At 34.1% G+C, this 24,614-nt stretch overlaps 3 protein-coding genes across 4 annotated transcripts; all 3 read left to right on the top strand.

Annotated features, from left to right (window-relative positions):
• The first annotated feature begins 356 nt into the window (after positions 1 to 356).
• Positions 357 to 1,559, top strand: LOC132300921 (uncharacterized). Its single transcript, XM_059798228.1, has one exon. It carries the CDS (start codon positions 428 to 430, stop codon positions 1,334 to 1,336), a length of 909 nt encoding a protein of 302 aa, XP_059654211.1. The 5' UTR covers positions 357 to 427; the 3' UTR covers positions 1,337 to 1,559.
• Positions 1,560 to 11,419: 9,860 nt separating this feature from the next.
• Positions 11,420 to 18,155, top strand: LOC132298938 (common plant regulatory factor 1-like). 2 transcript variants are annotated; one of them, XM_059795316.1, is made up of 13 exons: positions 11,420 to 11,728; positions 12,612 to 12,751; positions 13,687 to 13,829; positions 14,034 to 14,078; positions 14,221 to 14,316; positions 14,450 to 14,530; positions 15,323 to 15,483; positions 15,663 to 15,711; positions 15,823 to 15,871; positions 16,464 to 16,711; positions 17,074 to 17,151; positions 17,336 to 17,461; positions 17,573 to 18,155. In XM_059795316.1, the coding sequence occupies exons 3-13, from the start codon at positions 13,770 to 13,772 to the stop codon at positions 17,801 to 17,803; spliced, it is 1,224 nt and encodes a 407-aa protein (XP_059651299.1). In that variant the 5' UTR covers positions 11,420 to 11,728; positions 12,612 to 12,751; positions 13,687 to 13,769; the 3' UTR covers positions 17,804 to 18,155. The 2 variants fall into 2 exon arrangements, with proteins under 2 accessions (XP_059651299.1, XP_059651298.1); XM_059795315.1 differs by lacking the exon at positions 12,612 to 12,751.
• A 1,098-nt stretch (positions 18,156 to 19,253) lies between these two features.
• Positions 19,254 to 24,185, top strand: LOC132298937 (putative glucose-6-phosphate 1-epimerase). Its single transcript, XM_059795313.1, has 8 exons — positions 19,254 to 20,118; positions 20,267 to 20,341; positions 21,256 to 21,312; positions 21,404 to 21,567; positions 22,096 to 22,230; positions 22,572 to 22,674; positions 23,220 to 23,319; positions 23,646 to 24,185. Exons 1-8 carry the CDS (start codon positions 20,008 to 20,010, stop codon positions 23,846 to 23,848), a joined length of 948 nt encoding a protein of 315 aa, XP_059651296.1. The 5' UTR covers positions 19,254 to 20,007; the 3' UTR covers positions 23,849 to 24,185.
• The last annotated feature ends 429 nt before the right edge of the window (positions 24,186 to 24,614 follow it).

Genomic DNA, 24,614 nt, shown 5'->3' with positions numbered 1-24,614 from the left:
AAAATTATACAAAGCACAATAAAACAAGTCAAAAAGGACTCCTTTTTCTCTTGGGTGCCAGGCTAACAGGGCACCCTTCTGCATAGAAAAACAAAACCACCGAAGACCTCTCATGACGGACCTAACAACTCATAGCCCTTTAATATCAAGAAGGTCACGACAGAACCAACAAAGATTTGAAGCATTCAGAGCCATGATTATCTCCTTTTGATGCCCATGCATTTTATATGACCTTTATATTACACCCTGTCTCACCTTAATAAACAAATCCTTTTTCTCATTACACCACATCTTTTGGTGCAATAATTATTGAATGCAATTGTGGGTTTTTTTAAAACCTCCAATTTTCATGTGCATTTGGGTATTTTGATCAATCCATGAAATGGATTGTACATGAAAGAGCCAGGAGGCAATCAAGTTGGTGTTGATGGGGTCCAAGAGAAGCTGGTACATCATTTTGGTGATGTTTTTCGTGTCGCGATTGCCATTTATTCAAGCCATGAATAGCCATAATCCAGATTCTTTGGATGATTTTGTTCATGACTATGCATACAAGGCAATTAAAAAGCCTCATACAGGTATTCTATACAATATTAGTCTCCCTGCAAATTTTTCTGGTATAGAAGTATCATTTGTTCGGCTCAGAAGTGCGAGTTTTTGGGTAAGAGGAGCCAATTTCAGCTCCTTTGATATCCCACCAAGGATTATACCTATGCCCGCTCCAAAGAGACTAGATATGGTGTATCAAAACTTAGGCAATTGGTCATCTTATTACTACAATGTGCCTAATTATACATTTGTCACTCCTGTTGTTGGCTTCATGACTTACGATGCTATGATTTCAACAGCAAGAGACAATGCAGTGCTTGAACTAAGCATCATGGGAGACCCCATTTCAATCCGATTTCCTCGGATTCCAGAGACAGAAGGTAGAAGAAATGTGACAATGAAATGTGTGAGATTCGGCACTGATGGTTCGGTTGAATTAAGTGACATGGCTATGCAAAATGTATGTATTGCAAAGGGTCAAGGCCATTTCGCCGTAGTCGTGCCATCAGCTGCACCTTCTAAGCAGAAAGATAGGTTTTCAAAGAAGAAAGAGAGGTTTTGGAAATGGTGGGTGATTGGTTTTGGGGTGGGGATTGTTGGGTTGGTTTTGGTGGTTTTGGTTGGTTTATTGGTATATAAATTGATTAGGAAGAAGAGAATTAGAGAAATGGAGAGACAGTCTCAGATGAGTGAAGCACTGAAGACAGTGTGGGTTGGTATGAGTAAAATGCCTTCAGCAACATGGATTAGAACACAACCAGTGCTTGAGAATGAGTATATTCCTTGACTCATCACTTTCTTCTAGCTTCCTTCTTGAGTTTTGGATTGATCATAGGAAAATTGTTAGCAAATTGTGAAATTTTTCATTAGTTATAGCATCTGCTATGGCCATCAGGTTGATAGGGCTCATGAATTTTTTATTTTTATTTTATTTGGGCTGAAGTCAGAATTATTCTCCATATGGTTCTGTCCTAGTTGAATCTCTATTAAAGTTTTGTGTGTTCAATGAATGTTTGTATATATATGTACATAGTGTACCATATGTGACTTGGTTCTCTTGTCCTTCGAAGCAAAACTCATGTTATGTACAATGTAAATAAGGAGCTTGAAATTTACATTGTTGGACTATCATTTTACAACTTAAATTCACATGGCAACTAGTGTTATAAGATGGCATTTTTTTTTGTCCTTGGTAAAGGAATTTGAACTCTTAACGTTTTACTTTGGAAGATGACGAAGTACCTCTATATTACATCTCTCGACGTGTGAAATGAGGTCTCACGTGAGGAAATCCTTAATTGGTATACATTGTTGAATGCGACTGTATTGAAAAGCTACTCAAATTTTATAACAAATTGCTGCCATTCTAACTCAATAATCATGCTTATATTACGAAAAAATCTTAATCACTAGTGGGGGTTAGAGTGTCTAGAAAATGAATTTGTTCTGTGCAACAAAAGCCACTGGACAATTTGTTGGTTAGGGCATTGCTTTCTCTAAAGAGTTACATTAGGCACACATGACTTGTATATATATATATTTTACTAATAAACAAGTATGAATGAGGGGCAAATGCTTAATCAAGCACACTGTATAATCCAAACTTTATCAATACTAGTTCACCATAGAAATATGCATATCTATATTAGCATACTTGTGCATGGTCCGTGATGAACCTCCACCAAAATTAATTACCCATGGGCACTCTAAAGGGAGGTTGAGTTTCCAAACTTGATAGGACAAAGTATAGGACAAAATATGGTGGACGTGTGTGCGTTTTCTTAAACTTTTCGGAGGAAAAAAAAAAAATGCTTGATATCACTGGTGAAAGATTAAGCACCAGAAAGTATTTGTTTGTCTACCACATATAACTATTGAAATTCCATGAAGTAGCATACATAAACACAGGAATTAAAGTATAGTCTATACATGCTCGTTAATACAAGCTGTCACATTAGTCCACGTTGTTCGAAGTCTAGTTTTAATAATTGTGTATGAATATTGTGCCCATGACATGACAACCCAAATAGTACATTATGCCTGGTGGTGATGTTATGAACTATAAAATGATTTTTCAAATACCTTGCAAAATTGTATGGTACGGAGTAGTATAATAATATTCCATTAATGACTCACCATATGATGAATTCCATTAAAAGTCAAAAAGAAAAAAGTAATATATTGAAAAGCTGCAATTATGGTGCTCCAAATTTTCCTTTGGTTGAGTTGAATGGCAAGAGAAAAAGGGTTGATTCCCCGATCATACTGTTTGTCCGTTCTTATAAGAACATGACTCTTTTTATCCGGATTTGAAGTAGGATAAGAATCTTTAACATTTTCACTCTTTCATACTCGTAGCCTGCTCAGACACTAGCTATCAGATCCAAAAACTTAAATTATTGGATGATAGTGCCTACCTGACCTTATAATCCCAAGATCCCCATTTCAGACCAATATGGAATAAGAACCTCTTACAGATGTCAATGTTGCATAGTTGGTCCTATGTCGGTATTCAGATCCAATTGATTTCAGGTTTGGGCCCAGTAATGGCAGCCCTAAAGCTAGAGCTGCCATAGAAAACCCCAATAAGAATTGGATTCACTCTGGCTCATCAGTGCAAAAAATGATGTATGACTTGGCAAAAGAATAAACAATTTGATGCATGACTGATAAATCAAACTTACTGTATCCTCTTGTTCAGGTATAATTTTTGTACTGTACTCCACTGTGCATGTGCAATACCGCTACGCCGATGATACAGTACCATTATTTCAAGAATGTAATTTCGAAGTAAAACTGCTGCATTCTTGAAATAATTTTGTTGCAGTCTGGAATTGCATCTGAAAGTATTTTTAAAAAGTACTGCGTAAGTAAAATTGTGCAACTGAGTCGAATTAACTTTCAATTGATTAAGCTCAAGTTGAGCCCACAAATGAGTTATTGGCTCCATGAGCTTCAGCTCGTTTAATTATTTTCAATTCCAATGTCAAGTAAGCTCGAATATAATTAATTCTAAAATTGGTAAAGAGAAAATTAACTATAACTCTAAACAGTACCTAATAAACAAGTCATGTCTTTCATCGTCATTTTTACCTTAATCCTATATAAATAAAGTTGGTCATACGAATTCCCTCCAACATTTTCTTTTACATGTCATTTCATTTGCTGTATTTAAGTTTTTAAATAAGATATGTTTACTGATCTGTTTATCAAACTTGTTCATAATTATTCATGAACGTCTTTGCAAGTAGAGTCATGAATTGTTCAGATACTTTTTTATATCGAACTAGTTTTAAAATATAAGTTTAAATTAAAATCGAGCTTTAATTGAATCGTGTGTACTTCTTTCCTTTCTTTTCTTTTTTAACAAAGCAGAAGAGATTAAAGATCCGTTTGTTTAGATGTAAAATATTTTTTTATTTTTTGGTGTTTGGTTGTCAGTAAAATATTTACGAAAAAAAAAATATTAAAATTTAACAAAAATAATATATCCATCAATTTTAAACAAGTTATTTTACATGCTTCTGATGGACTTGATCTCAATTTTGTCGTAAATTTTTACTAAATATCTAAAAAATAAAAATTAAAAAAATATTTTTTTAAAAAAATATTTTTTATCGGAACAAGAGGATTCTAAGAGAGAAATTATTCTAATGGTCCGAGACCTTAATTGCATGTCGAATTGGAACGCATAATTCTGGACCTGTAAAAAAAATTAGAGATAGGGGGAGCATCAATGGAATTAGTTGTGGAAAAAAAAAAAAAAAAAAAACTCTAAATTAAAAGCAAATCTGTTATTGACTTTTGAGACACAAAAACTCCAGATGCGATCTCGACCTTTGCTTATTGTACACATCAACTGGGTCCCATGTACACTTACTGACTTAACAACCATGTGCCCGCAAGACACGTCACCTTGTCGGAAACGACGCGGCGTCTGATTAATCCACCATTTAAAAATAAAAAAAAGATTCCACCACGTCATAGCCCTCCATTCACATTGTCACTTTCTCCCTCCGGCGTGAATCACGCATCACCGTCGATTTACATCCACAACCAACGGCGCAGATTATTTATATCTTACGTGGTACAATTCGGTTCTTACGTCACACACACCAGTCCCATTTGTCACATGCAACTTTTAGTGAGAAATTAGGGTAAAGTGCAAATAACCCCCCTGAACTATGGGGAAATTTGCAACTAACCTCCTGAACTACCAAAAATGCAAAAAATCCCTTAAATTATACAAAAAAGTTGCAGATCACCCCATCCGGTGACCGGCCGTCCAAAAATGAGCGCGTGATTCACACGCGACAGACAAACTAAGTTTTTTGGACAATAATGCCCTTCTATATATGAAAATACCAAATTATCCTATAACCACCACCACCGTCGTCTACGACCACCACCACCTTCTGCAACCACCAACATAACCACCACCACCGTCCGCAACCACCAACATAACCACCACGAAACCCTCCTGAACTCATGCCAAAACACACCGTTAAACGAAATCAAACCCACCACCATCACTACCACCTCCATCGGCATCTCAACGGCACACCACCAAACCCAATCGAACCAGTACACAAACCCACAGCCACCACCCCAATCCCGCCACCACCATCACCCGTCATCACCAACCACAGCCTAACCTTCTCTCCATCAAACCCATCACACACCGTGAAACCAAACCCCCACTAACCCACTGCCATCACCCCCTTCAATCACAATCTCTGGTTCTCCCTCGGGGTATGGAACTGCTACTCGGTGGTGTCGAATTCCGGTCTGATAGCGGAGCACTAGTATGGGCGGCGATGGATCCGTATGCGAGCAACGAAGCTTTCAATTGCAGCAACGACGATCTGTTCAAGTGGAAGCACTTGTGGAGAATGATTGCGGAGTAATTTGGGGTCGATGAAAACGAGAAGTGGGTGACCGTCCCGATCGGAACAGGGAGGTTGGTGGATGAGGCGAAGCTCGGCCGCTGTGCAGCTAAGCCGCAACCAGCCCATCGCCGCGAGTTAACCATGGCCGAACCAGCCCATTGCCGTTCAGCCCACCTTGCTCGCCGGTCCTCTCCACCATCCGAGCTCGTTCCAGCTGTCACCGCAAGAGACGGTGGCGGGGCAGGCGCAGGAGATGACGGCAGCGAGATCCCAGCGGCGACGAGGATGATTTGGGTTTTGACGCGTCGACTCCGCATCGTCACCATAATCGCCGACTTACCTCCTCTTCCGTCACCATAATCGCCGCCGCCGCCACCATCTTTTTCCTTCATTTTCTTCATGATTCAATCTCCAGCCTGATGCTTCTCTCTCTCTTCAATCTCCAATGTTATATATATATATAAACACATATATATAAATTCAGTTTAAAACCAGAAATATATATATATATATATATATATATATATGTTTATTTATTATTTTATTTCTTTATATATATATATATAATCATAAGGGCAATTCAGACTTTTTATTTTTCCGGTTAAGTCGGTCACCAGAATGGACTGAAATGCAACAAATTCATAGTTTAGGGGGTTTTTTTAAGTTTAGGGGGGTTAGTTGCAATTTGTCAATAGTACAGGGGGGTTATTTGCACTTTACCCGAGAAATTATTAATTGGGATTGGTGTATTTGATATTTGGTAAATTAATTTAATGAAAACTCTTTAATTATGAAATTTTATAATTTATTAATATATTTTTATAAAATTATTTTTTTAATTCATAAAGATATATTTAACCAGTTTACTGTGATTCAGAATCATTTAATAATTTTTTACTTTTATTAGTAAATTTAATATCAGGTTACTGCATCGTCCAATCATACGGTAGAACGTGGGTGAGACCACGTGGAACTCCTTGATGACACATTAGAATCTCTAGAACGGTACAAGGCGTGATTAGTGAGCTGGCCACATAACCTTTCCCTATCTGTGGGTCCCGCCTATTTTTAACCCAGTAATTGGGGACACGTCAGCATTGGACCACAAGCCACCGACTTCAGCAAAAGCCGGTGGGTCCGTGGAGATCATTTTCAAATATGTATTTTAGATACTTTTTGAGAATTATTACATCAAAAATGATTAAAATGTATAATGTTTTTTTTTTAAAGACATATTAAGAGGAGAAAAAGTTAATTTTATCCACCTAGACTATGAAATAAATCGAAAAAAAAAAATAGATAACATTAATTATGAGAGAATAAATGAAAAGAAATGAGAGTATAGTCTTAATATTTTGATTGATTAATGAAGTAAATGATAATAGTGTTTGGAGAAAATAAAAGTATTGTAATAATTTTTTTTATTATATATTTTCATAAATTTGTCTTTTATAAAAATACAGATAAATTTAGTATTAATAAAGTTTTATAAAAAATGGTAGTCTTTCATTTACTTTTCTCTCATTTTTTTTTGAAAGATAACAAAATTAATTCATTAAGTTGTAATCTATCCCCAATCCCGGTCAAATGGTATAATGGTATAACTTTTTCATCTTAAAAAAGAAGGAAGGGTCGAGTGTAAAAGTGAACAAACATGTGTGTGAGTGTGTTTTTTATTAATGTGAAAACAAATAATAATAATAATACTAATTTATTTCTCCAAATCCTTCAATTCCCTTTTTTTTCATCCAAAATTTTATATCCTTTTTGTTTACTTTCTTTTCCTTCTATTTCCTTGGAACCAAACCGGATCTTAGTTAAGTCACCTAAAAAAAGTCAATCATCATTGCTCAACATAGTTTCACTAACAACTATCCAAACAAAGAGGGTCACACCATCAGTCCATCAATTATGTTTAAGAAAAAGAAAAAAAATGACCAATCAAATAAAATCGTAAGTATAGATATTATTGACTAATTAAATTTTGATATATTATTACTAAGGTTTGTCATTCCTTTTTCAATTATGTTGTAGTTCATCAATAAACTTTTTAAGTTGGAAAAAAATATATATATATTTGACATGATATTATTAACTATTTAAAGTTGACATATTATTAAGGGTTGTCAATACTTTTTCACTTTCTAAAATAAAAGGGTTAGTTTAAGTCTCATCAGGACGGTATTTTTTTAAAATATTTTTTTACCATTTAAAAAAAGAGAAGATAAAACATAAAAATAAATAAACCCTAGAAGATAGTGATAGAATACAGTGACTTTGTAAGAGCATGTGTATTTAATGCATGATCCTTTTCAGAAGGAAAAATAAATAAATAAATAAATAAATAAATAAATTGGTGTCTGACAAATGTTTAAACTGTTGTTAAGAAATTAATACTTCGTATTTTGAAATTTAAATATAAATAATAAATTTCTGAATGTATAAAAAGTATTTATATAAATATGCATTTATCATATTTTGATATGGTAGGTACTTAGTAGTTTGAGATAATAATAAATAATAAAAACATATTTTTAGCTATATGATAAAATATAATTAATTGGTGATATCATGTGATTCAATCAATTGAAGGAAATCCATGAGTGTGACGTGGATGATACACTTGATTATATGGAAAATGATTTTCAAATTGATTGTTTAAACCAATTTCAATAGCCCAATGTTTTTTAATGGGTTGTAAAATTATATTAGTTTTACGGTTAGAAACATTTCACTTTTTTTTTTCTTCTTTTTTTTTTTTTTTTTTTTTTTTGAATAAAGAATGATATAAAGATACTTGTTTATTTCGATGTAAAATATTATTTTATTTTATTTTTAGGAGTCTGACAAAAATTTAAATTATTATTAAGATTGAATTCATCATGTGAAATATGTAAAATAATTTGACGAAAATTAATGTTTAAATTATTTTTATTAAATTTTAATATTTTTATTTTTATAAATATATTATAATAATTATATTAAATAAATAAATAAATTTTAAAAAATATTTTACATCCAAAACCTTATTTTTCACTTACCATTAATAATAATAATAATAATAATAATAATAATTCCAAATGTGTATCACAACTCCAATCTCTTTTAACCAAAAAAAAAAAAAACTCCAATCTCTTTTTTTGACTCGTCCGCCCACACATGTCCTCAGCTGACTTGATCGTTAAAGTATGAAGATACAGAATTTGGAACGGACGGTCGCGATTGGATAAAGTGTGGCGGACGAGTCAAAAAAAGGGTGCGCCAGTCTTGGAGTGCCTCTCCGCTTCGGAAAGAGTGGACTGGTGCCAACAGCCCCCCCCTCTCTCTCTCCTCTCTCTCAATTTCTTTTCCTATCCACACATATTTATTTAATTATATATAAAAATTAAAAATTATTACAAATAAATAGTATTAATGACTAATATTTATTATTTAATGAAGTCTTAATTTTGTAAAAATGAAGTTAACCAAAATGCTGACGTAAATATGGAAAACACTGTTTACCCTTGTTGAAATATCACTTTTAGATATATAAGTATCATTTTTTGTGCACCCAGATACTACTTTTGTTTTGGGTATAGATGTATTACTATTGTGCATATAGGTACCACTTTTTGTCATTATGTATCACAAAAAATTATACTTATGATCTTAAAAGTGGTACTTCAGTGAGGATAAACTGTATTTTTTCATATCTTTATTTTTTTAAAATTATGAAATTTTAATTTCATCAAATGATAAATATAAATCATTAGCACCATTTATACGTAATATTCCTTAAAAATTTTACTTTGTACTTAAACATCTAAAAGAGAACTGTAATCAAATGGGTAAAATGTGTTTATCATTGGTACGGTATCACAAAAATAATTATGGTTAATTATCTATGCTCTGTGTGTGTTATTAGGATAGACCAACACATATTTGCATATCAAAATTAATTGTTTAACTAAATCTATAATGGTGGTGATAATATTATTCGTTCAGGATTTTTATTTTTATTTTTATTTTTTTATGTGTAATCAAAAATACAAAATCATGCTATTTTTTTATTAGGTAATTCATGCACAATTTGTGGGAAATTCAAACTCCTCCCATCCTATTTGAATTATATATATATATATTATACCAGTTGCCACAAAATAGCTTACTTTTAAGAATAACTAAAAATTCTATTTTGGTACATGTATTTGACCTTAGCATTTCGTGATGTCAACTCAACAAGTCTAGTAAAGCATAACATAATGACGCGAATTTGTATGAAAAAAACAAAAAAATCTGCAATAAATGTCTAAATCAGATCTATAAGGAGATTTTGGATCTCATTGTCATCAACATGCTTCGTTTTCATTTTTCTGGAAAGAATTAGATTAGGTGTCGATAACCCATTAGCTCACCGTAAAAAAGTCCAAAAGTAAGTATCTTGCCTGTTTTAGGTAAACCAATTAACTTCAATCCACGTTCTCAAACAAGCATGCGCCTAATCAATCTTCCTAATCACACCAATTGACGCAAATAGACTGATTGAAAAACCTCAATTTTACTGTATGCTGAGGGCACTGTTGACATTTCGGCCTTCTTATCTTTAACATGATATTATCTCCTGCTAAAAATAATTTAAAGAATACGGAGTAATAATTTAAGAATGAATAGTTTTTTAATTTAATTTATGTAAGTGCAGTGAATCCATCTTTGTATATGATGTTATTTTAACGTCGAATTACTAACATAACGTTAAATTACTATTCCATGTTTCTTACTTATGTGTAAGTATTTAATTAGTTATTGATATAATATCATCATTATACATTAAGTACTTAATTTTTTTAAATTTTTTCCCGTTAAAAATAGGCGCAAGTTATTAGGAATGGCAATTTTCTCCGACCGATGGGTTTCCGCCCAGCTCCCGCCCCTAGTGGGGTGAATTTAGTAGCCCTTAAGTTGATTTGGGACGGGTATAATAAAATAATTAAAAACTCGAAACGAGTATGAGGCGGGGGTGGATTTAGTGATGACCCCGCCCCGATTATATATGTATCTTTTATTTTTTTTTTATATATAAAATATATATTTTATAATTTTAAGACTCTTGTTATTTTACTGAAAGTGTGTTAATATATTATTAATATTCACTATTTATTAATTCAAAAGTTGGGTCAATTTATTTATCAATACAATTTGAACACATTGGGTCTGTCTACCCCGATCACACCCCGTAATTAAACGGAGTACATGGAGCGGAGTCAGTATTTTGTTTACCGAAATAGAAGTGGAGATGGTATAACAATTACAAACCCGTTTTAGAATAGGAACGGAGTTAGTATGATAAAGGAGAAATAGGATTTAACCAAATCCGTCCCAATTCCGTCTCGTTGCAATCTGTGCAATGGTATATGATGCATTGTGTCCCTAAGATTAGAAATAAAAAAATAACTCCTCAATATGAAAAAATTAAAACTTTTCTTTTTATTTTTGTCATGTGATTAAACATTTTATAATAGGCAGTCGTTTATATGCAACATATTATTAAAAAAAAAAATTCTTCAAGTGACAAAAAAAAATTTCAAATTCATGACCACTAGATTTTTAAAAGATGGTTGAAAAAAATGAAAAAGTTTCTCAACACACCAATCTTGATAAGAGTTTAAGGATATGATTAACTAAGATTAAGTTAGTTGATCAATGGGTCGTAGCGGAACGCAAAGGGCCTATTCAATATAGTTAATTCTTAAAATTCTTATTTACTATTTATTTATGTAATTGGTATAACGACCACGTCAGGCACACGACGGGTGGTATTAGTTGGCCAAGGTAACACCAATCAAGGACGCGTAGATTGAGTCTTGAATGGACACGTGTACGGTAGACTCGACGTTGGAATAAATAAAATGGGCTGCGCGAATATCTACGGGCCAGCTCAACAACCACGATGGCCCATCCTTATATACAAACGATGCGTGTATACACATATTTCGTACGAACACGTGTATCATGACGTGGATGTTGCCTTGGCGCTCCCTCTCCCTCTTCCTCCTTCACCCCTCCCTCTCTCTAAACTCTGCAATTCCTACACTTTCCATTGTAACCGTTTTCTAGAGAGAGAAACTAGAGAGAGAAAATGCAGAAGTCGAGAAGTTAGAGCTAGTGGTTGTACTCTGTTTCATTTTTTTCACCATTCAAGATAGTCGAAGCTCGATCTTCATCTCTTACACATTTCCTCTCTGTTTAATATTTTGTTTTTTCGGTTTTCGAGGTTTGGAGGAGGAACTTCTGTGTTGCGATAGTTGAAGGTATGTTCTAATTGAAGTTTGATTTGTTGAATTATAGTGTTGGAGTATCGGATTTGTATGTGAAATTTGTATATTTAGAGGTCTAAATCATGTTAATCTCTCGAATTTCTTTTGTTTCGGCTATAAGCTTTGATTTTTAATATATATATATATATATATATATATATGTATTGATGATTTGGTTCTGAATGTTTGTTTTTATATGATTTTTATAGCTGTTTTTTTTTTTTTTTTCGCTCTGTTTCATGAACTATTTATTTTCTTCAAATCTAAATCCTCGTATGGAGAACGAGATTGTGATTAAAAAGAAAAAGAAAAAAGAAGAGGGGAGTTATAAAAATTCAAAGTGTTTTTGGCTAAAAACATCGTTTTCTGACAAATATAATCTGTTAAATTAGTTTATAATAAAACAAAAATAGTACTATATATTAGAAGAAAATTTCAACTTTATCAATCAAAAGAAAATTGAAATTTCTAGTTTTCTGTTAATTAAACTTTAGGTGAACTTGTGAGGATAATTGTGTCATTTACCTCATAGTTTTTCCTGGATTGACAACACTGCGTAATTTGCCCGTTATTTTCCTGTTGTTAGGTGGGATGCTGGTGAGACAATAATGTCCTCCTTCTAGCTTCTTCTTATTTTTTTTTTCTTTTCTTATTTTTGAACATATTATGGGTGTTCATATAGATCTTGCTGTTTTGAGTTACATAGTTGGAGGATCGGCAAGATATTATAACAAATCATTGATTAATCGGCCTTTATAGAGTTGATTATTGCAAAGTTAATTTATATGTTAATTACCAAAAATAATAATAATAATAAGAAAGTTAATTTCTTTGTTGTGCTTGATCATTACGACTGACGAAAAGGTTATATTTGCAGCTCTATGATCAATTATACATTTTCTTTCTGGACAAAGGAATTTTTTTTGAACATGTTGGAGATAGAATTACAATGGAATTTCTTCATCTCTGGGTTCATTCATATGCTATCTGCCTGCTGATGATTCTTAGATTTGAGAGGTGAAGCTCACAAAAAGTTTACCAAAGTTTTCTCAAAGGGTTTAGTTGCGAGGTTTTAAGGAAATGATTGTAGGCTTTGATCTGCTGATTCTTATAATTACTATTGCTATCGAACGATTGAAATTTTAAACCCTCGGGATATGTAAATATTCAGTGGGTTGCTGGGAGTTAAGGTGAGGTTTGGGTACAGTAGGATCTGGTATTCCAGGTAGTTCAAGAGACCATCCTTGCATTAAAAAAAAAAAAAAAAAAAAAAAAAAGCAAAATAATTCCCTAAAGTCCATTTGATTCAGTTTTTGCACAATATTTCTCTATATTAAGAGAACAATAAAATAGAACACGGTTCAAAAATTAATTTAGTTTGACAGTTTAATTAGAAATATTCTCAAAAACGGAGTTAAAAAGGACAATTCTTGAGAACAGTCCTTTTAAGTTGTAAAACTGATTTATTTTCAGAATTTTTTGAAAATTGATTCTAAATAACTGAACCAAACATGCCCTTTTATGCCTTTCTGTACGATTCTGAAAGAAGATGGCGAGATACTGAATGTTACTTTTCTCACTCTCCCTACACTCAGAAATTGATTCTGTACAGTTAGTTGTTGAAAAACTTGTTATCGAAATAATGTTCTTTGTTAGACTTAGTAACCACACTGCTGGTCATCAGTTAGGTTTGACTATTCAAATTTCCACTCAATGATAAGTTTGTAACCACCTGTTGCCATTACTGTTCTGGAACTGTATAGGGGAGTATATGTCATTTTAACTTCAGTTATTATTATATGATGAGAACATCACATCATTTTGGAGACAATTTCTGAATGATAAATTAGTCTCATTTTTTATAGTGAGTTTTTTTTCCTTCTCATTGTTAATCTTGTTTTCTAGTCACAAATTAACTTGATTACACTTTATGTGGCGAACTGTATTTTCAGGAAAACAGAATAAGCGGCTGTAAAGAGGTATTTTCCTGCAGCATCTGTGTATCAATCGACAGTTTCCAGATTGGTGCTTAACCATGGGAAATAGTGAAGAAGGAAAGCCTTGTAAGCGTGAGAAACCATCCTCACCTCCGCCGGTAAGCTGAGAAAACTATGCATGTTGGTTAGTAGAATGAAAAATGTGGGACTTCCTGATCTTGATGGATGAGAAAAATTTACATACAATTTTAGGAAAATATTTGTAGGGTAACTGAACAAGTTCATGAGTACACACATATGATTTTTTTGTCACTTCTTGAAGTTTGCTGCTGATAATTGCTTTCGTCTTTTTGTATTAACAGGATCAACCAAATGTTCAAATGTATCCTGATTGGGCAGCCATGCAGGTTATTCACTCTGTGCATGATATTGGTTTCTTATTCTTATGAGTACAATTGATTAAACATGTCTCTTTAAGAGAAAACTTTAAGTTGTTGTTTCTTCATGAAATTTGTAGTAGCAATTCAAGCTGTTTCATTACATCTTCAGGCATATTATGGCCCCAGAATAGCTATACCACCATATTTCAACTCAGCCAATGCATCTGGTCATGCCCCTCACCCTTATATGTGGGGACCGCCACAGGTATGTCATCTAGCAGCTCAAAGGCTCCATTTGAATTTCTTATCTACCTTTGAGTCATACAAGTATAGTGACAAACAGATTCAGTGGATCTCTGACAAAATGATTTGTTCCTGGAAACTCTCTACTTTTGCAGGCTATGATGCCACCTTACGGGGCACCTTATGCGGCATTCTATGCACATGGAGGTGTTTATGCACATGCTGGAGTTCCTCTTGTGAGTGTGCATTACATGGATTTTACTTCGCATTACAACTGATATTACTTCACATGATGGGATCTATTAATTACTTTGAATTGAACACATAAATGATAAATCCCTCATCTCCAGTTGGCCAAACTGGGATTTACTGAGGTTCCTTGTTCTTAGGATGCGAATAAAAAATATTTTGTTCACCATCTGCATGCTACTCTTCCTCTCTACATGCTCATATTGTCTGTGCGAAATACAAGACACTAGCATGACAAGGTGGAGTTGCATTACAGCTCAAACTAAAGTCTGCTAATCCTAGAAAGTCCTGGAGACGAGTTCAGGGGATGTTGCAGCTTCTTCTATGAGAAGTGAATGGGCTTCTTGGAATTTATTTAACATTTTGACATTTCCGTTGTCCTACATCAGTGCTCATTTCCCCTATTATTGTATGTAATATAATAACATAAACCCTTTCCTATATTACCTGCAATGTGCATCATATTCTTGAATGTAGCTCTCAATAAAAGGTTCTGTCTGTGCTTCCATAGTAATTTAAATCTTGAATTAATTTATATGTAAGAATATTATATTTGGCTTTAATAGTTCTCTGGTTTTTCCCATAGTTCTAACCGCATGGTCATGGGGTTCCATTGTCCCCTGCAAACAACTCTTTCAATTCTTATTGTTATGTTCGGTTAATGGATCTGAGTTAATATAGTATAAATGTATCGGTAAGATAAAACATATGATTTGTCCTCTTAGCTGCATTGGCGTACAATAATAGATTTTAACTATAATTTATTAGCTGTGATGTAGGCTGCTAATCCTTCAAGCATTGAAACATCTGCCAAGACATCAGAAAACACTGATCGGGGCTTGATGAAAAAGTTAAAGGGGTTTGATGGGCTTTCTATGTCAATAGGCAATGGCAATGCTGACATCGCTGAGGATGGAGCTGACCACGGGGTCTCTCAGAGGTTTGTTGAACTTACACCACTTTTCTAAAATCTGTCTCTATCTTGTTTGAGGAGCAATATGGTACTCTTTAGGAGATGGGGAATCTTTGGTCTCCACCCTCCAAGAGATCTGATGACTCCAACATGTTCTCCTTTAGAACTCTTGTAGAGATGTTAACTATTAAATGTTATATGAACAGTGAGGAGACTGAAGGTTCCAGTGATGGAAGTAGTGGGAATACAGCGGGGGTAAGGATTTGATCTGCTTATGCTTTCACGTACCACAGCAAAATTTTCACATCATCTGAACCGACTTTTAAACAGTTCAATAAAATCCTTTTGATCTCACATCTGTGTCAGGTGGGTCAAAACGGTAGGAAAAGAAATCATGAAGGAACACAAACAGCGGGTAAAAAAAATTCTTTTGTTTTCTTCTTCTTCTTCTTCTTTATTTTTTATTTTATTTTTCTGAAGTGACTTTTAGTTAAAAAATGGAATTCGCCTGGCTATTGAACAATATTCATTTTGGAATCAAACCTTTTCCTATGCATCATACACACTTGGCAAGTTGGCATGCGTGCTATGGGCCTTTGGCAAGTGTATTTTTTAGTGCAATGGTAAGACTGACCTCTTGCACTGCACATACTTTGACTACAAATACAGTTGTCATACTACACACAATTATAGTATTCAAATATTATTGTCCAATAACTGTGGGACACATCACAAATATTATGTGTAGCAATGCCGTGCTCTTTTTCTGAATTCCAGTTAGCTCGTGCAAGGTCTGTAGAAATGTTTCTTTCTAAATATTAGAATTTACCAAACTGAATAAATGAGGACATGAACATGACTTAATAAATAAATAAATAAAAAGTTGTTTCCTGAACTCTTGATATGCCATTGATTGCAAAGTTTGAGAGTAACAGGTGGAGTATTGGAACTATTTACTTAAATGTATTTTTTTAACTTCTTTGATGCTCAATTGCTAATACCAATAGGTGGAGATGGGAAGACTGAAACACAGAACAGTCCTACTCGTGCTGGAAAAGTAAATGGAACTTCTGGTAAGGTGATGGGAGTCGCTGTAGCTCCTCCTAGTGTTGCAGGAAAAGTGATGGGAACTGTGCTTTCTCCTAGCATGGCCACAGCACCGGATCTCAGAAATGCTACTTGCGCAAATGCAAAGACAAGTCCAACTACTGTTCCACAACCTTCTCCCATGACCCCAAATGAAGCCTGGTTACCGGTATTGTGCCCATGTTTGCTATTTATTTAGTTACTTTTCTTTCTCTTTCGCATTATGTGCGCATGCATATGCACAAACATCGGCTTTTAGCCTGTTGAGGACTTGACTGTTCACCGCAAGATTAACTATTGTTCTTGAGAGGAAAATTGCAGAAATATAAAAAGTTGAATTAATTGCTGGTACTAAAATTTTGGAGCTTGGTCAGATCCGGTTGGATTGATGCTGTTAGGGGGTTCAATACTTAAACTGGAAATGTATCATGGTGCCTTAAGCTTTTGTTTGTTTTGAATCTGATTTCTGATTTTGTGTTTGTTTATTTTTGATCTGACATTCTGATTTTGTGCTTTTGCTTTTGTGCTCAGGATGAGCGGGAGCTGAAACGTGAGAAAAGGAAACAGTCTAATCGAGAATCTGCAAGAAGATCAAGATTGAGGAAGCAGGTATGGGAAATTTGTAAAAATCTTGTTTGGTTTAGATCTATTTGTAGTTTTTTTCATAAATCCTTCTTAGTAAGGTTGGGTCATTATCTCTACTCTAGGCATGGGCATACTCTCATATATGTGTTTTGTTCTTTGCTCTTTTTTTTCTTTCCTTTTTTAATTTTTATTTTACTTTTACATCTAGGCTGAGACTGAAGAACTTGCTGTAAGAGTTGAATCCTTAACTGCTGAGAACATCACACTTAAATCTGAAGTTAATCGATTAACAGAGAATTCAGGGAAACTGAAGCTTGAAAATGCTAAATTATTGGTATAGCCTCATTTGCTTTCTGAATTATATTACGTATTCTATCCCTTATTGTTTGCTCATTCTTCTCATCCAATACCTTCTTGGAGCTTATAAATGAATCTGAACTCCCAGGAGAAACTGAAAATTGCTCGACTAGGACAAACCGAAGAGGTAATATTGAACAAGGTCAATGACAAGAGTGACACGCCTGTCAAAACAGAGAACCTGCTGTCCAGAGTCAACAATTCTGGTTCTACAAATAGAACTGGTGAAGGCAGTGAGATAAAGGAGAAAAACTCTGGCTTGAAGCTCCATCAACTCCTGGAAAAAAGTGCCAGAGCTGATGCTGTCGCTGCTGGCTGATCACGGAACCTGTAATTGTGAAGAACTTTTTCATCTTAAATTTCAAGTTAATTATGCAATTTTGGCATATTACAAGCCCAAAATTGTCACTAACAGTAGCTGAGGAACGAAATAGCAGAAATCGGATTTAAGAAGTAAGACTAATTTAGTGAAGTAGCTAGATGTCTCTTGGCAGAACTGAGATGGTGTTTTGTTAGATTCAGAGTGCCTGGTTGGCCACCGATAGTTGATATGACTTAGAAATCTAGATCAGAGAATTTCTGTAGGACCTGTGTATTTGGTTCATGTAATCTATGGAGTGTATGTGGACAGAACTACTTTTTAAATCTGTGCCTTGTGTTTATTGCTTGTATTATTTTTGTCATTGTTGGTTTAATTACCTTCCTTTGCTTCCTTTTATTTATTCTGATGGCGCATGGAAGCTCTTTGCGAAGCCTAGTTCTTTTGAGGGGTAATATAATTATTTTACTGTTTTGAACTCTATGGTTATTTTTGTTGTGTTTTGGTGATTCTGGTAAAAGGTTAAATTTATATCGTAACTCGATATCAGCAGCTACGAGACTAAAAAGATCCAGTGAGACAATCTCTCTCTTTTATCAGCTCTGGTGGATTATTACAATGCTGATGAGAGATGTTTTGATTTCATCTAGGACTATTCCAATTAATCCATGTTGATGATAATAGTATTTAAACCATTTTAACAAAGTTCAAAGCATATCAAATTAATAATTCAGTAGTTTGATTTAAAAAATAAATAAAATCTAGGTCAATATTTTTTTGGAATAAAATTATTAAAGAGGCACCAGTAAATTTCTCTTGTAAGATTTAAATTTATGTCACTGTTGCCTGAGTAATTGGGTTGTTTCTGTATTTGAATTAGAGCCTTGCAGTCTCACCCCCTAGTCTCTAACAACTAATTTCTAATCTCTTAACAGTCTTACCTCAAAAGAGAAGAAAAGAAAGAAAAAGAAAAAGAAATGGTGCTGCCCATGGTGTAAGATTTTATATTTGGATTTGAATTCAAGTCAAATCTTAAAAACACGTATTAACCATAAATCCAGATTCAAAACCTATCATACCAACTAATATAAAATGAACTCAATCAAAATGAACCGTTAATATAAATCACTTTAAGTCAAATTTAGACCACTTTTGTCCAGATTAACTATGAGTTCATAATCATTCATGCAACCGCTATACTCCTCTACCCAACCTTCATCATTTACTTTGAAGTTGATAATTCATTAATTGTGTATTTAACATATCAATTTCTTTTTAAGAATAAATTCATAATTGTGTGAATCTCGGTTTTTCATAATTTGACCGTGTGTACAGTCACACTCACATGGACTTCACGTATCTCCACGTCACCAACATACAAAACAATCAATTTTCCCGTCTCGTCTCATAATATTTTCATATTTATTTATTCGGTTCCCCGCATGTTTCCACAATCTTGCCTGCTAGATTACCTTAATCTAAGCTAATTAATGTACTACAAATAACACTTTTGCTTCACATTTCAGCTCCTTCAGTTTTCTCTTTATTTGTTGTCTTCTTGTTTTCTTGGATGGCCATTTTTTTTGGGGTTTGAACTTTGAACCTTTAATTCAATCAGTAAGTGCTTGAATTTATCGAGATGGGTTTATCAGAAACTTTTGTTATTTATACTGTTCAGTGATTACAAAGAGAGTTTTTGCTTTCTAAAAAGTAGTTGTTGGGTCTCTTCAGAGTTGGATTCAAATTTGGGAATTGGCTCCTATACTTTTAAATTTTGATTGAAAAGTCGAGTGTAAGGAAAACTTCTCAAAGTTTAAGAGTACATTTAAAGTTTTCTTTTTGTTTTAGTATTTTTTCGTTCTTCATCTGTCATTTTCTGATGCAAAAATGGCAAATTCTGGGATTTTCTTAGTGAATTCCGAGGTAGAAATTTGAAGCATTTCTTTGTAGTTAGCAAATGTTTAGGTTTATGGAATAAGATTGCCCTTAGGAATTAATTAGTTTTTTTTTTTTTTTTTTTTCGGATCTGAGGGACTATGGTAAAGATTGGGAAGTTGAACTGGTAAAAAGGTTTTGATTTTGATTCACAAAGTTACAAGTTTGTCAGTTTGTGAGGTTTGATTAGTCGTTGGGTGTGTGTTGGTGTTAGAGACAGAGAGGGGTAGGAGAGAAACAGAATTCCATTATTGTTTGTGTTTTGTGAGATGGGTCATTCTGCAGCAGTGTGGGATCATAGGGCAGCAATTGAAATGACAGAGGACTGGAATGGGATTCAGCAGGTTCTGCTTCGGAATCCACGAGGTGCTTCAGCCCGGGTTCGATCCTTTTTCATCATCTCCGTTTTTTTTTTTTCCTTTGCAGCTATCTATCATCAATTGTACTTCTTTCTTGTTTAACATGTTTGTGGGAATATTAAATGGTTTCCGGCTAGTTTACTGAATATTTGCCCCATTGATGATCCAGGTTAGCTTACATGGAGGACATGTCATTTCCTGGAGAAATGATAGAGGCGAAGAACTCCTATTCACTAGTAGTAAGGTATGATTTCTGATCATTTCACCATTGTAATGTTGCCATGTAGTGTTCTATAATGTTCGACTTATTTAAGATCAAGATCTCAACTGCCATGAAGATTTTAAATAAAAATATGAAGTGTTAATGTTGACACTAATACCAAACTAACAATAAAAACATTGTGTAATGTAATATACAAGTATGTGGTGTGTGCGATGTAGAAAGGTTTTGTGGCTAGGTTTATATAGAAAACGATTAAATCTTGAAATTTAATCATTCCCATTTCAGATAAAATCAAATACAAACTAGTAACTACATATAAATCAAAGAGTAGAACAAAACCAGTTTAGTGGTTTTTATAACATGTGGTTCCTAGGTAACTCAAAACCAAGTGTTTATAACATATTGTTCCTAGGTGATTCAAAATTCATCGTGTTGCTTCTTTCTAGAGGAGGACCTGAAATTTCATTAGAAAGCGGTAGATGATAGTCGGACTATGTTGTGTATATTCCTAATAAGATCTGAGGTGGTGCATACTACATACTAATCTTGGCCATTAGAGCGTTCTTGTGGCATTTAGGACCAGAAAGAAAGCAGGGGACGACTTCTTGTGGCATTCATTGCAACATTACATCATCTCTTTGTTAGTTTGTTCTTTTACTGTTGAGTTGGATGGCTTCTTACGTTACCTGCAGCCTGCATGGCCATACCTCACCCTGCAGTATGAATTGAACTTAGCAGGTGCGGTAAAACTTGAGACAATGTAAAGTGGCAAAATTAGATGACCGTAAAGAGACCTATTCATGAAGAGGTAGTTTAATAGGTGGCTTATAAGCTGAATATCAATCACGTAGTGATTCTATTCCTAAACAGTTGATACCAATTTCGCTGCTAGATATAAAATGATTATACGTTACCTGTTCTTTCATGAATTGTAGGCACTTTTTAAGCCACCCAAAGCTATACGGGGAGGAATTCTTGTATGTTTCCCTCAGGTATTATCCGTCTTTCCTTTATAATTCTGACTAAATAGAGTACCGGTTTTCTGCATTTTCACTGATGGTTTCTCTCTAAACGCTTACGCAGTTTGGAAACTGTGACTCACTCGAACAACATGGATTTGCAAGGAACAAAATTTGGACCATTGATGATAACCCTCCACCTCTTCATCCAAATGATTCTCTTGGCAAATCCTTCATTGACTTGCTACTGAAACCATCTGAAGAAGATATGAAATGTTGGCCACATAGGTATAACGTTAAGAATTAATAGTACCAAGAAGTTGATGCTTGAGGATTTAAGTAATAATACATTGATGTTCTAGCCCATTGTGCTCTACTCGGTTTCATGGGAACTGTTTCATACTGAAATGAAGTTAATTTCTTACAACTTTATATGGGCATATTTTTCTTATGTCAATTCTCTGTTGTAGATGGATGCTTTAAGAAGAATCTGATATCCTTTGAATTGGCTCAAAGTCAAAATGAAATGTTGTTTGTTCCATTTAGAATCTTTTAGACTGATTATGACCTAAATATGTTATTGGTTCAGAACCCGTTTTTCCGTTTTGATGTACATGTTTTACAGAGCTCATTCTTCCTTTCTTTCTTCTTGTTTCTCCCTTACTTTCTGGAGTGGAGTGTAAATCAGGACCATTAGTTGTGAATTCTAGGGCATGTCAAGCTGTTTATATGTTTTATTTATATATTTATTTTGGTAAATAAAGATGTTTATTTGTCACTGATGGGAGTTCTTTTTTTCTTGTTCACTTTTTCCAGTTTCGAGTTTCGTCTTAGGGTTTCTCTTGCTGCGGATGGAAATTTAACCTTGATATCGCGCATTAGAAACATCAACGGCAAACCATTTAGTTTCTCATTCGCTTACCACTCATATTTGTCTGTCTCTGACATAAGGTATGATGTGCTTTCCTTTAAATGTTGTTTTCTGGCATGTGCATAGAATGAAAATTCCTCCTTTCCTTTTCCTTATTATTATTATTTTTTTTATTAAGAAATCTAAATTTAGAGAGAGGGAGAGAGTGAATCTTTTATAACTATTGCTAAGAGAATGTATTTGTAAAAGCAAAGAGAGAATTTAAAATAACATTATTCTCTTATATTTTTCATGTATAACTTTGCACTACTAGGATTAATCAATGACAAAATTTGTTTCCTGTTTTAACTCTCTAAAAGTAGTGAATGTTGCCATTCTGAATTTATGGTTTGGACTTGATGAACATTAATTATATCTGCAGTGAAGTGAGGATAGAAGGGCTGGAAACACTCGATTATCTAGACAACCTTCGCCAAAGAGAACGTTTTACAGAACAGGGAGACGCCATAACTTTCGAATATGAGGTAAATTACCTTGTATATAATTTGCAGGATGACGTTTAAGACTGTATTTGTAATGGAGACTTTAGATTAATGAATGAGCAAAACTCCATTATTTCTTCGGCAAAGTTGAAAGAGGTGACAACTTTGAGATGTCTTGTGGACTTTCAGGGGAAAATGAGAAAATATTAAGACAATGTGTTGGAAATTGGAAGTGAAGTGATTTATTCTTGAGCGAAATATATATAATGATTTTCTCATCAGTTTATATTAATTTTTTAAACTTTTAAGGAAGAAAGTAGCTATCTTTATGATTGGACAGAACCGTTAAAGAAAGAAATACAAATTATTCATAACGAAGTGTCTCTGCATAATTCTTTCAAGGAATGCATGGAAATTAAGTGGCAGCCTATCTTTATTTTGTTCTTGTTTAAATGTTCACTTTTCTTATTAATTTTGTTTCTTTCTAAATAGAAGACTTGACTTGTGCTTTTGTTCTTAGATTAAGAAGAAATCAAATAATGTAGATCAAAGGCTCTTGTTTAGAAGGTAATCTTTTTCTCTTGCAGATTGATCGTGTTTATCTTCATTCTCCAAATTTTGTTGCTGTTCTTGATCATGAAAGGAAACGAACTTACGTGATAAAAAAGGAAGGTCTACCAGATGTGGGTAAGATACCATCGAATTCCTGTTAACTTGCATAGTACAGAAATTCTCGAAGAACTTGTATGCATTCCATACATCTAATAGAGAAGACAAGCCAGTTCTATAATTACTAGTAAAAGAGACAATGAGACGTGTGCAATGCACGCTATTAAAAATTAGCTTAATCGGGGGTAAGCCATTGCATTACAACTTCATTGGTATGTCTATGCTGCAACCTTGAGGACTGTGATGAGGCATATATGTATGTGTTTGGTTGTCTGTATATAGTATGTTAGTTATTACACTGATGCTTTGTTGTCTATCCATTTCTTATATTTTCCTTCACAAAGTGGTGTGGAATCCATGGGAGAAGAGATCAAAAGCCATGGTGGATTTTGGAGACGAAGAGTATCAACAGATGCTTTGCGTTGATGGGGCAGCAGTCGAGAAACCTATCATATTGAAGCCGGGTGAGGAATGGACAGGACGGTTGGAACTTGCAGTTGTGCCTTCAAGCTATCATAGTGAGGACCTCGACCGCCACAGGAGCTGAGTTTTGAGGGATGACAAAACCATCACAGCTTTGGGATCAGTTCATAACGAGGACCTCGACCGCCACAGGAATCGAGTTTGGGTCTATGGGAAGCCAATGTTTTTCGAGAATGGCTGCTGGATATCAACCCTTTGTGTGTGTGTGTGTGTGTGTCTGGTGTGTTTGCTTTACCCATATGAGGTATGGACCAGACAACTTTTGTTTATAGTATTATATGTACAAAATGACTCTACTTTTGTTTATAGTATAATATGCACAAAATGACTGTCTATTGCATGGTCCCAGCCGGTCAACACCCACATCAGCAAATGTGTCCGAATAAGTTTTATTTTACTTTTTGTTAATGTGTGTCAAGTGTTACAAATGTGTTGGAGTAAGTTTTATTTTACTTTGTGTTAATGTGTCGGGTGTTAATTGGTCGGACGTCCGGGACCACGTTCTCATCTCAAACTCAAGTTTGCATTTTTGTTCTTAAACCAACAATGATGATGTTTTGCAAGTTGCAACTAACCAGGACAAAAATTGTTATTTCAATATCTTATCGCAGAATCAAATATCAACTAGTGGATGATTTTTGTAACCTCCTTATTGAAGAAAAAATAAATAAAAGAAACGAAACTGTATTCTTGATTTGTGTGACAGATTTAAAAATTACATTAATATTTTTAATGACTGACATTGAATTTTAATCTTTTAATTTATCCAAACTCATCCGATGACAGCCATGGTCAAATACGGATCTAACCTGTTGACAGTTGATGGAGGT

Source organism: Cornus florida, unplaced genomic scaffold (assembly GCF_030987335.1).
Source record: "Cornus florida cultivar Cherokee Brave unplaced genomic scaffold, ASM3098733v1 CherokeeBrave_3.0.0_Hap2_Chr03, whole genome shotgun sequence".
Lineage (NCBI taxonomy): Eukaryota > Viridiplantae > Streptophyta > Magnoliopsida > Cornales > Cornaceae > Cornus > Cornus florida.
Note: the sequence above shows the minus strand (reverse complement) of the source record. Positions and strands in the feature narration are given on the sequence as shown.

Excerpts from the sequence above, each read along its gene's own strand:
- LOC132300921 (XM_059798228.1), top strand. The coding sequence starts at position 428 with ATGGGGTCCAAGAGAAGCTGGTACATCATTTTGGTGATGTTTTTCGTG.
- LOC132298938 (XM_059795315.1), top strand. The coding sequence starts at position 13,770 with ATGGGAAATAGTGAAGAAGGAAAGCCTTGTAAGCGTGAGAAACCATCC. Across the intron at positions 16,712-17,073 it reads CAAATGAAGCCTGGTTACCG|GATGAGCGGGAGCTGAAACG; the intron begins GTATTGTGCCCA and ends TTTTGTGCTCAG. Across the intron at positions 17,462-17,572 it reads TTGAAAATGCTAAATTATTG|GAGAAACTGAAAATTGCTCG; the intron begins GTATAGCCTCAT and ends CTGAACTCCCAG.
- LOC132298937 (XM_059795313.1), top strand. The coding sequence starts at position 20,008 with ATGGGTCATTCTGCAGCAGTGTGGGATCATAGGGCAGCAATTGAAATG. Across the intron at positions 20,342-21,255 it reads TCCTATTCACTAGTAGTAAG|GCACTTTTTAAGCCACCCAA; the intron begins GTATGATTTCTG and ends CATGAATTGTAG. Across the intron at positions 22,231-22,571 it reads TTGTCTGTCTCTGACATAAG|TGAAGTGAGGATAGAAGGGC; the intron begins GTATGATGTGCT and ends TTATATCTGCAG.